The sequence below is a fragment of the Osmerus eperlanus genome, chromosome 6 (genome assembly GCF_963692335.1).
Source record: "Osmerus eperlanus chromosome 6, fOsmEpe2.1, whole genome shotgun sequence".
Lineage (NCBI taxonomy): Eukaryota > Metazoa > Chordata > Actinopteri > Osmeriformes > Osmeridae > Osmerus > Osmerus eperlanus.
In genome coordinates, this window is record NC_085023.1 from 7,877,147 (window position 1) to 7,889,421 (window position 12,275).

The 12,275-nt window shown below is 39.6% G+C and overlaps 1 protein-coding gene across 1 annotated transcript in view; it reads left to right on the forward strand.

The window, feature by feature from the left end:
* The window catches only part of LOC134022079 (CUB and sushi domain-containing protein 1-like), a 522,528-nt gene that overhangs the window by 424,490 nt on the left and 85,763 nt on the right, over positions 1 to 12,275 (forward strand). Inside the window, exons 46-48 of the mRNA XM_062463297.1 lie at positions 10,121 to 10,234; positions 10,985 to 11,173; positions 11,307 to 11,453. Coding sequence (XP_062319281.1) covers positions 10,121 to 10,234; positions 10,985 to 11,173; positions 11,307 to 11,453 — 450 coding nt within the window. The remainder of the gene's footprint in view (positions 1 to 10,120; positions 10,235 to 10,984; positions 11,174 to 11,306; positions 11,454 to 12,275) is intronic.

The following is a 12,275-nucleotide window of genomic DNA, read 5'->3' on the forward strand; positions in this document are numbered from 1 at the left end:
ACTCAACTTAATTATCTGCCCTTCCTGTAAGCTGCAACAAAAGTTGTCACAGAATTTGTCTCATATCAATAAACATAAAAGCTTACAAATCAAACCACATTAATTTAAAATACAACCTAAAATTGTACTACATGGGTTATGCAAGGGCATTAGTGCATATAAAACAAAAGTTGCATTTGATAAATCAAGTAGGCGGCCTATCTACTACAACTAGCCTGACAGATACGTTTTGTTCCCTTTACATCTAAATAGAATAAATAGGCTAATCTTGGGTATTGCATTGTGCACAGGATTTTTTTTCTTTCTTTTAGCTGGTAACCCGTGAATGCATCTTTCAGACTGTTTGAAAGATGTGATTCCATACCCCCTAATGATTGATTGTGTAGTGAATCTATGCATTTGGTCTCAACAGTTCCTTTCAACGGTTTCTAGTGAACTCAAATCCAGTTACCCAACATTCCTAGCATTCTATTCTGATAGGCCTACTTACAGCTTAAAAATACATTTAATTTAGCTTATTGTTACGTTCACACATTCTTTCTACAAAATATGGGCATTTGTTGCAGCCAGATGTGTAAGAGGTTGTAAAATGCTAATTTACTCATTTATACCTCTCGATATTTCAGAAATGCTATTGTAAGATATTTCATTTAGTAGGCTGCTATAATGTTAGACAGGAATTAGAAAAGAGGGACTTGGATTGTGAAGGAGGAAGTTGTGTGCGAGTGGAGACAATGGCTGTTTATCAATACACATTTTTTTCCGTTCTTGTTTTCTTGCGAACTCGTTTGACGTCATCTTTCATTGCCCAAGTACGGTTCCAATCCAAAGAACACAAATCACCAAGAACACCAAAAATACCCGGAAATGATTTTGATCCGCCCGTTTTATCAAGGATGCATCGGATGGTGACTTGGTCGGCGAGAACGCATCTGATTTCCCAGAAGTTATTGCAAGAACACACGCATCTCAAATCGTTCTCGGTCCTCGCAGTCTTGAAAGACCGTTCTCGCAAGACGCTTGGCAAGAACGTTCTTCTCAAGAACGCAAGTACGTTCTTTGGATTGATAAATGGCCAATAAAGGTTGCCCGGCCGAATCGAGTCACGGAGCCCCGTTGTCTGTCCGTGTCTCAAATTAGTTTAAATTATAAGCTTTCAAGAGCCATTGGTTACGCTATGTGTATCCAATGATCACAACAACCCCCACCCATGCCGTCATCTCCTTTTATTATTCCTACTTTATTTTATTCATGGCTTAGCTTACCATTTGCAAAATAGTTGCAAACTATGAAAGTCATATTTTTGTTTTGCTCATGTGTGAATATGCTAAATGCATTTATTATTATTTATTAATGTTTATCTGCTTTACAAAACATATTTGAATTTTACGATTACAATTATTGTTCTCGCTTTGTCATGAGATAATTGCGCCTAGCAGTCAACACACAAACGCACATGTGAAGCTGATACACTTCATAGAATTCACTTACATTTTTGTCATCATTTTGCACATAATTATAGACTATATAGGCCTGTGAACTATACATATTTCGCTAAATGTATCCTATTTAGACTTTATAGGCCTTTGTCTGAATGACAGAGTTGTACAAGAGAACCCTTGCGACATCTGCTGATAGAAAGGTGAATTGCAGCCTTGAAAGGCAGGGAAAAAATGTCTGAATGTGCAATTATTGCTGGCTATAGCTTAGATCAGTGGTTCCCAACCTCGCCAATTATTTTGTTGTTGAATTGTATCAATAACAATTATAATATTAAGTATTATTAAAACACCACACGCACGCTTTAAACAAACGAAACGCATCTAATATCTTCCACTTTCCCTCATAAAAATTGAGGACTTGACTAAACTCAGCATACGTTGATTAACGTGATCACACGTGACGAGGCTAACATATTTTGAGCGCAAAGTTTGAATGGAAATCAGAACCGCGTAAAACAAAAAAGAAAATGGAAAGATTTCTTCACCGACCTGTGTTTTCAACGGACCCTTCAACTACAAATAAGAAACAGACATGTAAAAGATAAAGAAAATATGATGACACGTTCCTTCAGTATGGATTAACTAGCATAACAGAAAACAACGAGGAGAAGCCTAAATGTCTGTTGTGTGGTAACGTCTTGTCAACAGAGAGCATGAAACCCAACAAGCTCAAAAGACATTTTGAGACAACACACAAAGAATATGTGGGCAAATCTATATCTTTCTTTGAAAAGAAACTTGCCGAACTGAATCAGCGAGTCTATTTCAAAAAGGCAATGACTGTCAATGAGCGAGCCTTAAAAGCATCTTTTGAGGTGAGCTATCTTGTTACAAAGGCTATGAAGCCCCATACCATTGTAGAAACTTTAGTTTTGCCAGCAGCTATGGAAATGGTAAAAACGATGTGTGGGGAGGGAGAAGCACAAAAACTGAAGGCAATACCAGTGTCTGATAATACAATAAAAAGAAGAATCGATGCGATCGCTAACGATCAAGAGAGCACGCTAACGGAACGGTTGCGAAATTCCCCAGCCTATGCTCTACAAATGGATGTTAACACAGAAGGGAAAAATGCCCATGTTTTGACATTTGTTCGTTACATGCAGCATAATGCTATTCACAAGGATATTTAGTGTGTTTGCTGCAAGCAAAAACACTATTGTTATTCTGCATACTTATTAGTGTGTTTGCTGCAAGCAAAAACACTATTATTATTCTGCATACTTATTATTATTTTTTTAATTAGTGTGTTTGCTGCAAGCAAAAACACTATTGTTATTCTGCATACTTATTATTATTATTTATTTTTTTAATTTTCCTCCCACATTTTTCCGTCGCCTACTCCTTTCACACCGTTTAAGCTAGAAACACCGTTCAAACTTCATTTGTTAAAGTCTGAACTGCTCTAGTGTGCTATTACTTTTCTCATTGATAACTTTTAAAGTTTTTAAGGTATTAAAGTTTAGTGCTAAAAAAAAATGAATGGGTTTCAATGGTTCAGAATGTTCAAGTCAAATTCAATTGTGACGTCATGCACTGACAGAACTGTTTCTCACCGCGTCAATTTTTGACACTGTTTAACACTTTCCTGCCTGAATATGCAGACTTTTTCAAATAATATACCTGAACTGTTTATACCATTTTGAAGACAAGATTTAGGGCTTTCTAATGATCATTTATATGATCATGTTAGGCAAATCATCCTTTATCAAGACGATTTCACAGAGCCATTCTGACAAATCTTCTCCGTCTGCATTACTTTTTTAGAAAACCTAATTTTTAACCACTTTCACTACAAGATAGAGGATATGTTAGAGCGTATGAAATGAGCGTACCTTTGTCGTGAATTCAGAACAGCAGACAGATTTAAGATAGACTATTTTGTTTAAAAGTTATGACCACTGAAGTGATGAGTGCGATAACGCTATTCTAATCTAGCGCGATGGCTCTCCATAACTAAAAACGGTTCTACGTTTTTCCACAATCGACCAAATTGGCCAAACAAGGTATGTACATTGAACTTAAAGTGTACATAATCTAGCTAGATTATTTTTCTTTAAGAAAGTTTCACAGAAATCTGCAAAAATCGAGGCTCAACACTGTCATAGCCGACTGTCACGAACAGCCAAACCGGGGTCACGAAAGGTTTACTGCAGCTGGCATTACTACGAACAAAAGCTTCGTAACTGACGATATTGAACACAGACGTTAAGAAACTTGTCTTTACTCTAAATATATTCTCCGTTTTCAATTTGAAGCAGTAAATCTAACACATTAGGAATTCTCCCACTACATCCGCTCGCTCTGCTTTGACAAATATGTTTTCTCAGTCCACCATACATTAGACGAGCTAACTTTCTAGCACTTTCAATACAAGATACAGGCCATGTTAGAGTTGATATACATAATTGTGTGGGCAATGTAGAACAGCAGACAGATTTGAAATATGATCTTTTGTTTTAAAGTTCTGGTCATTCTAGTGACGAGTGCTTACAACTCTAGCTACGACTGTCATCATACAGTACTGTACTAGCTGCCATAGAACGGCGAAACTAGCTACGTCTATCGTTCGTTACCTACAAACAAATGCTTTGTAACAGTATTTACTTTTTATCGGCGATATTGACAACAGAGGTTAAGGAACTTGTCTTTAATCAAAAGATAGTCTCCGTTTTCAATTTGAAGCAGTATCTAGCTTACTGTAGGAAATCTCCCATTGCATCCTCTCTAGCTTCTTCGGCTAAAGATGGACGACAATGACGATGCATGCATTATTCACACCTACGGTGTTAATACAGTCTGTAAAAATACCACTTTGACACACTTGCAAGAAATTATCCGCTGGTTAGATGTAGCATGATCTTATTTACCACCCACAATAGTTCTGCTTTTTTTGCAGCAGCATTCTGAGTTAGAGTAGCTAGCTTTTCCAGTTGCACAACAAAGTCACATAGTGACGAGATTGAATTAAAAAAACTCACCAGGGACAACAACAACATTGGCAACCCTGCACTATGGATTATTATTTTGATGTCATCTTTAAATTAAGTGTCTGAACAGGACTGGTTGTGCAGGCACACATGATTAGTTTCTCCTTCATCTTGAACCTAAAACCTAGATACTAGGTTAGAAATTTTGACAATGACCAACAGTTGCTACGTTACAAGAAACAAGGAACCAATCCGATTGGCCAACGCTCTTCACTGTTCCACTGTTCAAACTTTTTTCTGTTTCTACATCTTTCAATTATTAATACTTTTCAGAATGGGTTTTATTCGCCAAGAAACATCACACAGACAAGGAATTTACTGTGGCAGGAAGGTGCACACATTAAACATATAAGAATCTTAAATAAGAAGTGTACAAGTCTAACTAATACTAAGGTTTAAAAATGTAAAAGGTTTAGAATTAAATAAAATGGCTCTAACATAACGCTTTAACATTTATGAAATTAAATAAGATACCCTTTTCATCACTCTTTTTTCTCCTTTTTCAACCGTGAGAAAATATTGCAATGCATAACAATGACAGATATACTTTTAACACTGTCTCACCATTTTGGTTTCAAAGCAACACTTTTTTTCACCTTCATACTGCTGATATACTTTTGTCTGCTATGAAATTGATAACTGTTATGCAATATACTCTTCATCACTAAATTTGCTCATTTTTCTAACTTCAAACTTTTTTCTGTTTCTCAATCTTTCATTCTTTAATACTTTTAACTAGTGGTGGGCCGTTATAGGCGTTAACGCGCTGCGTTAACGTGAGACTCTTATCGGGTGATAAAAAAAATATCGCCGTTAATCTATTCTCAAAATTGGTTTGGGAGCTGGGTCTGTACTACGCAAGCTATAATGACTTTCACCTTGATATTTTAGCGCGGATGTATACCTAGCCGAATTGCACTGTAGAGGGCGAGAACGAGTCTTTGAACCTGTGTGTATGCCTTGTGTATGAAATTATCACATCAAACGTAACGTGCTAACATGGATGCAGCTATGAAGCCGCCTGGATTGCTTCAGGGAAAATGTATTTTTAAGAAGCTTCCCAATGGAAACCTTGACAAGACTAAGGTTGTTTGCATCTTGTGCTATGCGGAATTAGTTTACTGTAGGAGTTCTTCCAGTCTCAAATACCACCTAAACGCAAAGCATCCCTTAGCTAATGCGGAAGATGCCGGGCCAAGCACTGATGTAGCGCAGGGGAAGAGTCGTCGTCAAACTACTGTTTGAGTGCAACCGAGGCAAGCCCGTCACAGCACAGCTCTATCAGCCAAGCTAACTAATCTAATAAACAGTTAATAAACACAAGTACATTTTATTGAACATAATTCATCACCAATTATATAGAACAGCTTTCTCAAGCAGTTTGTGATGCATTTAGGAAACAGGAGATAAGCCCCTGGTCGAATGCGCCACCTGGCTTGAGAAACCCGTTCTCAAAGACTTACTTTTAGTCATTATTTGGGTAGCACACATATTCTGAATGCCTTCGGTGGAATTCAAATGAGCCATTTCAATCTAGATTAACGCCAAGATTACAGTGAGATGAATCTAGATTAAAAAAATTAATCTATGCCCACCACTACTTTTAACGATTAAAAATGTAGGAAAGTCAATAAGATACTCTTTTCATCACTGTTTTTTCTCCATTTTCAACAGTAAGAAAATATTGCAATGCATAACAATGACAGATATACTTTTAACACTTTTTCTCACCATTTTGTTTTTAAAGCACATACCTCTTTTAAAATTTTTGTAAAACCTTCACTATTCAAGCCATCAAAACAATCGTTTCAACTGCTTTCAGCAAACACACACATTTTCTTCAGGAAATGTACCTTTCTAGTTTGTACTGTCTCCCTCTTCCTGAGAATGAGACTGCCAAGGCCATGTATGATGTCCTCCACAGCTATATGGAGAAAAACAACATTCCATGGGAGTGTATGGTAGGATTTTGCACAGACGGGGCTCCGTCTATGGCGGGACGGCGAGCAGGCTTACGGACGTTAATCGTGGAACTGGCCCCCTCTGCAGTATGGAATCATTGCATGATTCATCGTGAGCAACTGGCATCTAAGGAACTGAGTGTGCCCATCGCAAACATATTGCAGCAGGTTGTAACCATGGTTAACTACATCAAGCCACATCCACTGCGTGCACGTCTGTTTGCTAAATTATGCGATGATGTGGGATCTGAACACGACAATTTGCTCTTTCACACAGAAACACGGTGGTTATCCAGAGTTAGGGTGCTGGAGCGATTTTTCAAGCTGAGAAATGAACTTTTAGCGTTTTCCATGGATGTGAAAAATACAGATTTTGTCAACTTTTTGTGTGACCAGCAGAAAATGTGCCTCCTCGCATATGTAACGGATATCTTTGGAAAACTTAATGAACTTAACGTAAGCATGCAGGGGAAAAACAAGAGTATCCTGCAGATGAGTGACCGTATTGACGGATTCAGGGGGAAACTTTCATTCTGGAGAGAAAACCTTTCAAAAGCAAACTTTACCCCTTTTCCTCAGCTGAATAAGTTTCTGACAGACTACAACATCGATGACTAGTGCTCCACAAAGGTAATGTGTGACCACCTGAAACGCCTAGAAGAGCACTTTGCCACCTACTTCCCAGACTTGGATATGTCAAAGTTTGACAGGGTGAGGGACCCATTCCACTGTGATGCAAGCTCAGTGGATCTGCCTGTCATCGCTGTTGAACAGCTGATTGAACTATCATGTGACAGAACGCAACAGGGCCTGCATTCGCGAGTGGCGGTGGAAGAATTCTGGTTTGGAGCAAGGGAAGAGTACCCAAATATCTCACAGTGTGCTTTAAAGATTTTGGTACCTTTCGGAAGCACATATTTGTGTGAAGCTGGATTTAGTGCTCTTGTGTGCATGGAATCAAAATACCGTTCGCGGCTGGATGTAACGGCAGAGATGAGATGCGCTCTGTCAACTACATCACCTGACTTTGAAAGGCTGCAGCGAGATGCACAAGCTCAACCGTCCCATTAAGTGTGGACATAATAAAGACATAATACAATTAAATAATAGAAAATTATTTCTGCAGTAAGGTAGTGTCTGTTTATGAACTAAGTTAAACTGAATTGGATCCAAAATTAAAAATTCACTTTGATCACTAATATGTGTCTTGTCCTGGCTACACAATAATCATAAAATAACCTAAATGCGTTTCATTCGTTTTTTATTTTACAATTAACATTTACTTAAATATATAATTACAAGTTATATTACATGATTAAAAACACTTCTGTAATAGATTATGTTCTGAATGTTTGGGGTCACTTGAGTTTTGTGACATCAAATTGGGGTCACAAGCCAAAAAAGGTTGGGAACCACTGGCTTAGATTATCACAATCACTCAAATTGTGATAAACCTTTAGAAATTAAAAGGCAAAATTAATTACAACCTTGATGCAAATATGTTAGTTATTAAATTCCGTGTTTTTTTCACCACCATCAGGTATGTGACCTCTGTCAGATTAATATTTTATTATTTATTATTATTTTATATTTAAGGTACACAGTAAAATGTGTGAAAATGTCTCCAAACATGAGGAAGTGTTTTGAAATCTTAAAAACATCTTGATTGCTGTTAAAGATCCTGTGAAGTAAATTATGTGATTTACTTGTCAGTACATTATATACGTGTGAAATGAGTTCCTGAAAGCAGGTGCAAAGCGCAATAACTTTGTCGCACTGAAATGTGGAGTTAACCCTTGTGTTATCTTCGGGTCATTCTGACCCATCAGTCATTGTGACCCACCGTCGTATTGCGACAGATTTACCGCATACAAAGACAAAGTGAAGCATTTTCTTTTAACCGTTGGGCTGTCTCAGACCCCCCACATTGCAAAGGTTAAAAGAAAATTATTTTTATTTGTTTTTGTATTGGGTAAAATTGGGTAAACACAACGATGGTTCGTTATGAACCTTTGGGTCATGTGACCCGAAGGCAGCACGAGGGTTAAACCGTAGAACAGTTTCTCTTCCGTTTTCAGCTCAGGTTTTGTAAGGCGGAGCCAAAAAATGACCGATCTACATCACTTTGACCGATCTACGTCAGATCACTGCATGGCTCCTCCTCTTACCCGGTGAAACGGTATAAAAGCCTGGAGCTCATTTGCATAAGAGGTCCTCCAACTCCACTTAATTTACGACTCCTGCTATATTGTTATATATACTTATATACTCTGCAGTGACCTTTCACGGCGGGTAGTTTTAACATGGACCAGAGACGGACGGGGTTCACGGACACACGGCTTCTCTTGCAGCGCGGAGCCGTACCGAGCATCGCCCTCCCGGCTGTTCCTCCTCCGGTCGCACCTGGACCATCCACCGCCGCCAGCAGTTCATCACTCAGTTCTGTGTGCTTGTTATAATCAAACTAGATAACTTTTCCAGAGGTATCTCTGCTATGAGTTAGTGCAAACCGCTAACTTGATATTGTGTAGAATGATGGTATGGTAGCTATGTGCTAGAAGTAGCCTAGTTGAAGAGCTCACTGTCTGCTGTCTCTGGTGTCCATTTTTACTCCTGTGTTACAGCTCAGGGGAACAAGCTTAATTTATATGCATCTGTATGTTTCACTCATTGAACAAAGAAATTATCTGGGTTGTAGGTACTTGAGACAGGCGGTGCCTTCCAGCGAGGGGGCGGAGCTTCAGCTCCTTCAGGCGACACGCCCCCCCAGTCTCAAGCAGAGAAGATTGCTGATTTTCTCACGATTTCAAAGCCTAATTTAACATACTTGTATGTGTTTTTTTTCATTCGAATTTGGATGGGTAATTAACAACACACTCTTCTGTGGTGTGATTAACTTAAAACTAGTTTTCAATTCCACTTTACAGGATCTTTAAAGGTAAAGTAAAACATTATATTACACAGTTCATTTAACGAAACAGACAGAAGTCTTTATAATATATAAAGATAAGTGATAGCAAGGTAAAAAGCACATTTCATTAAAAAAATAGAGAAAGGTTGGGAGGTTGTATCAAAGCGTAGCTCAGTACATGTCAGTGGTCCGGAACGCTAAGCAGCAAACCTGTGTATATAATTGTATTTATTTAATCAACACACACATAGTTGGGGAGTCATAGTTAGAGAAAGGCAGGAATCGCTACCTGTCTGTGTATGTGGTTTGATTACCTTGTGAACGAGGCACTGTACAGTTTTTTTCTCACCAGAAAAATATGATAATGTCAATTACCCACCAGGGAACAGACATGTAGTCAGTATCAGCCGGTTTGTTACTAACCCATGACTGTAGGGCTCGGGTCCTGTTGTTGAGACTGAACCTGTCTCCTCCCAAAGCTAAATTGGAGAATATTATTCTATTAACATGCCACAAACTTGTTTGATCAATAGTACTGCAGGTCCCATTAACCAGCCTTTATTGTTGGACGTTGGATGTTTCCTAGACCAATACGCTCAGAGGATTGTACCCATGATCCACAGGAATGTAGTTGCCACATTTGAATAAGCACAACGTTCTTCTGCCTGGACAGCTGCAGGGCAGGTCGATCAGGATCAGAATATCTGGCAGAAGATGCTTACGTCTGAATTAATGATGCACATTTACTGTCCTCAGGTGACATCGTCAGGTACCACTGTTTACCAGGATATACTTTGGTAGGGAAGAGTGAGCTCACCTGCCAACTCAACTCTCACCTGCAGTTTGAGTCTCCTCCCCCCACATGTGAAGGTAAGATGAGGTTCACACGCAGTTCCTCTGAGTCCTACTCACTGTATTTTTCTCTATCGCTATCCAACCCTCTTCCTCTGTGCTGTAGTAGCATTCTCAGCATTTCAAACATCTGCCGTGTGGTTATGTGATTTTTGCAACATATCAAGAGTGCCTTCTCTGCATTCCAAGTGATGTTTCACCCTCCTGTCCCTGTGATGACTCCTCAAGCATGGTTCCATAAATTATTACTTTGCAAATAGGAGGCCAGCACGTGTGTATATGTGTTTCATTTGTTTATGTGCTGTGTATTGTGTGTGATCAGAACTAAAACAGCAGTGAACACATGGTCTGTCTTATTCCCACACATCAGGTCTAATTATAGAGTCAGTGCTGTCATACAGATGTAGCAGGAGCAGACTCCATTAGGTTTGAGCACAAAGCACTAACAAGCCTTTTCTGTGGAGATATGAAGATAAGCTCTGCACATGTCCCCCTCAAAGCTCCACTACTATAATGCAACTTGGCAGCTCTGCTTCATTTGGCAGGCTGCCATTATCACACACCCACAAGGCAGACCGAGAGAATGCCTTTACTTTGGTTCATAGATTACCAACAGTCCCTTTAGTTCATAGATTACCAACAATTAGTTTCAAACATAGATAACCAGTTTCTTAAGCAAAGAAGTTCAAACCCTGGAGGTATATGTAGGCCACAGCAGATGTTGTTGTTGTCCCTGAATAACAAATTGTTGATGTTGTTGACCTGCAGCTCAGTGCCCAGCTAATGAGGAGCATTCATGGTCCTCTGGGGTGATCCTGAGTCCAGGGTTTCCCAAAAACTACCCTAACTCCCAGACGTGCTCCTGGCTGCTGCGTGTCCTGCCCTCCTACACGATACACATTTACGTGGAGATGTTTCACAGCGAGAAGCAGTTTGACGAGCTGGAGATCTTTGATGGTATGAACGTTCTCTACTAACATGCAGTTATATTAGATCTTTATAATCCAGATTTATTTCATTGATTGTAATGCTTGTCTCTTGGTGGAACCAGCACTTTTATGTTATTAATTTTTAATTGTATTTTTGTCAGGTCCATCAGGCCAGAACCCCCTACTGGTGGCATTGAGTGGTAACCACTCCACCCAGTTGAACTTTACCAGTAAGACTAATCAGCTCTATTTGCGCTGGTCAACCGACCATGCCACTAGCAAACGAGGCTTCAAGATCCGCTACACAGGTCAGCCCCCCCATCACATGCACAAACACACACACATACACTGTAGCAGGTAAAACAGTAGGCGGACACAAGATACACAGTCTGACTTGTAAGGTCTTTTGTATGCTTACTTGTCTTTGTTCAGGCTTTCTGGTTACATAAGAAGACACAGAGGTTGGTCCTGTAGCAAGTTTCTTATCTCTTTACCTGGGCTTTGCCACCAGGTTTTTTTTGTAGCCTCGCTAATGGATTGGCTGCAGCTGTGGGTGTGAATAGGTGCCTCTGTCCATGGTTCTAAGTATCTTCTCTTGCTGGCAGCTGTGGTGGGAGCACTAGGCACTGTCCATTGTCCTGAAACCTGTTCGCAATAGTGCTTAATTGGGCTTGTGACCGATGGCTGAGTCATTGATCGGCCATACCCTGCTATTACATATGCACTAGAGTGTACTAGAGATCCTATGTTACTATCCTATGTACCCAGTTAAATGTGTGAATGGTTGTTATAGCAGTGTTTCTTCTGAGTACATCTGTGAAGCCTAACCATATGTGGCATGAGAGAAGTTTAAACCCCAATGCAGTGTGATTTCCCTGCCCTCTTACATCTCTAGGTTCTATCAGAGATTATTACCAAGCATGTTTGCTGCTTGCAGGCACACCGTCATTCTGCATCTATTTTAAGTCACAGGCAGACAGGAAGTGATGCTTTTGGTGTTAGCGTTCATTAGCTAGCATTAGTGTAAGCCCGGTCCCAGCCGCAGCTACCTGCAGGCAACAATGCTAGGCCTCAGTAATGGAGGTCAATCATCCAGCAGTGCATCAGGGTGAGGAAGGACACCTCAGGGT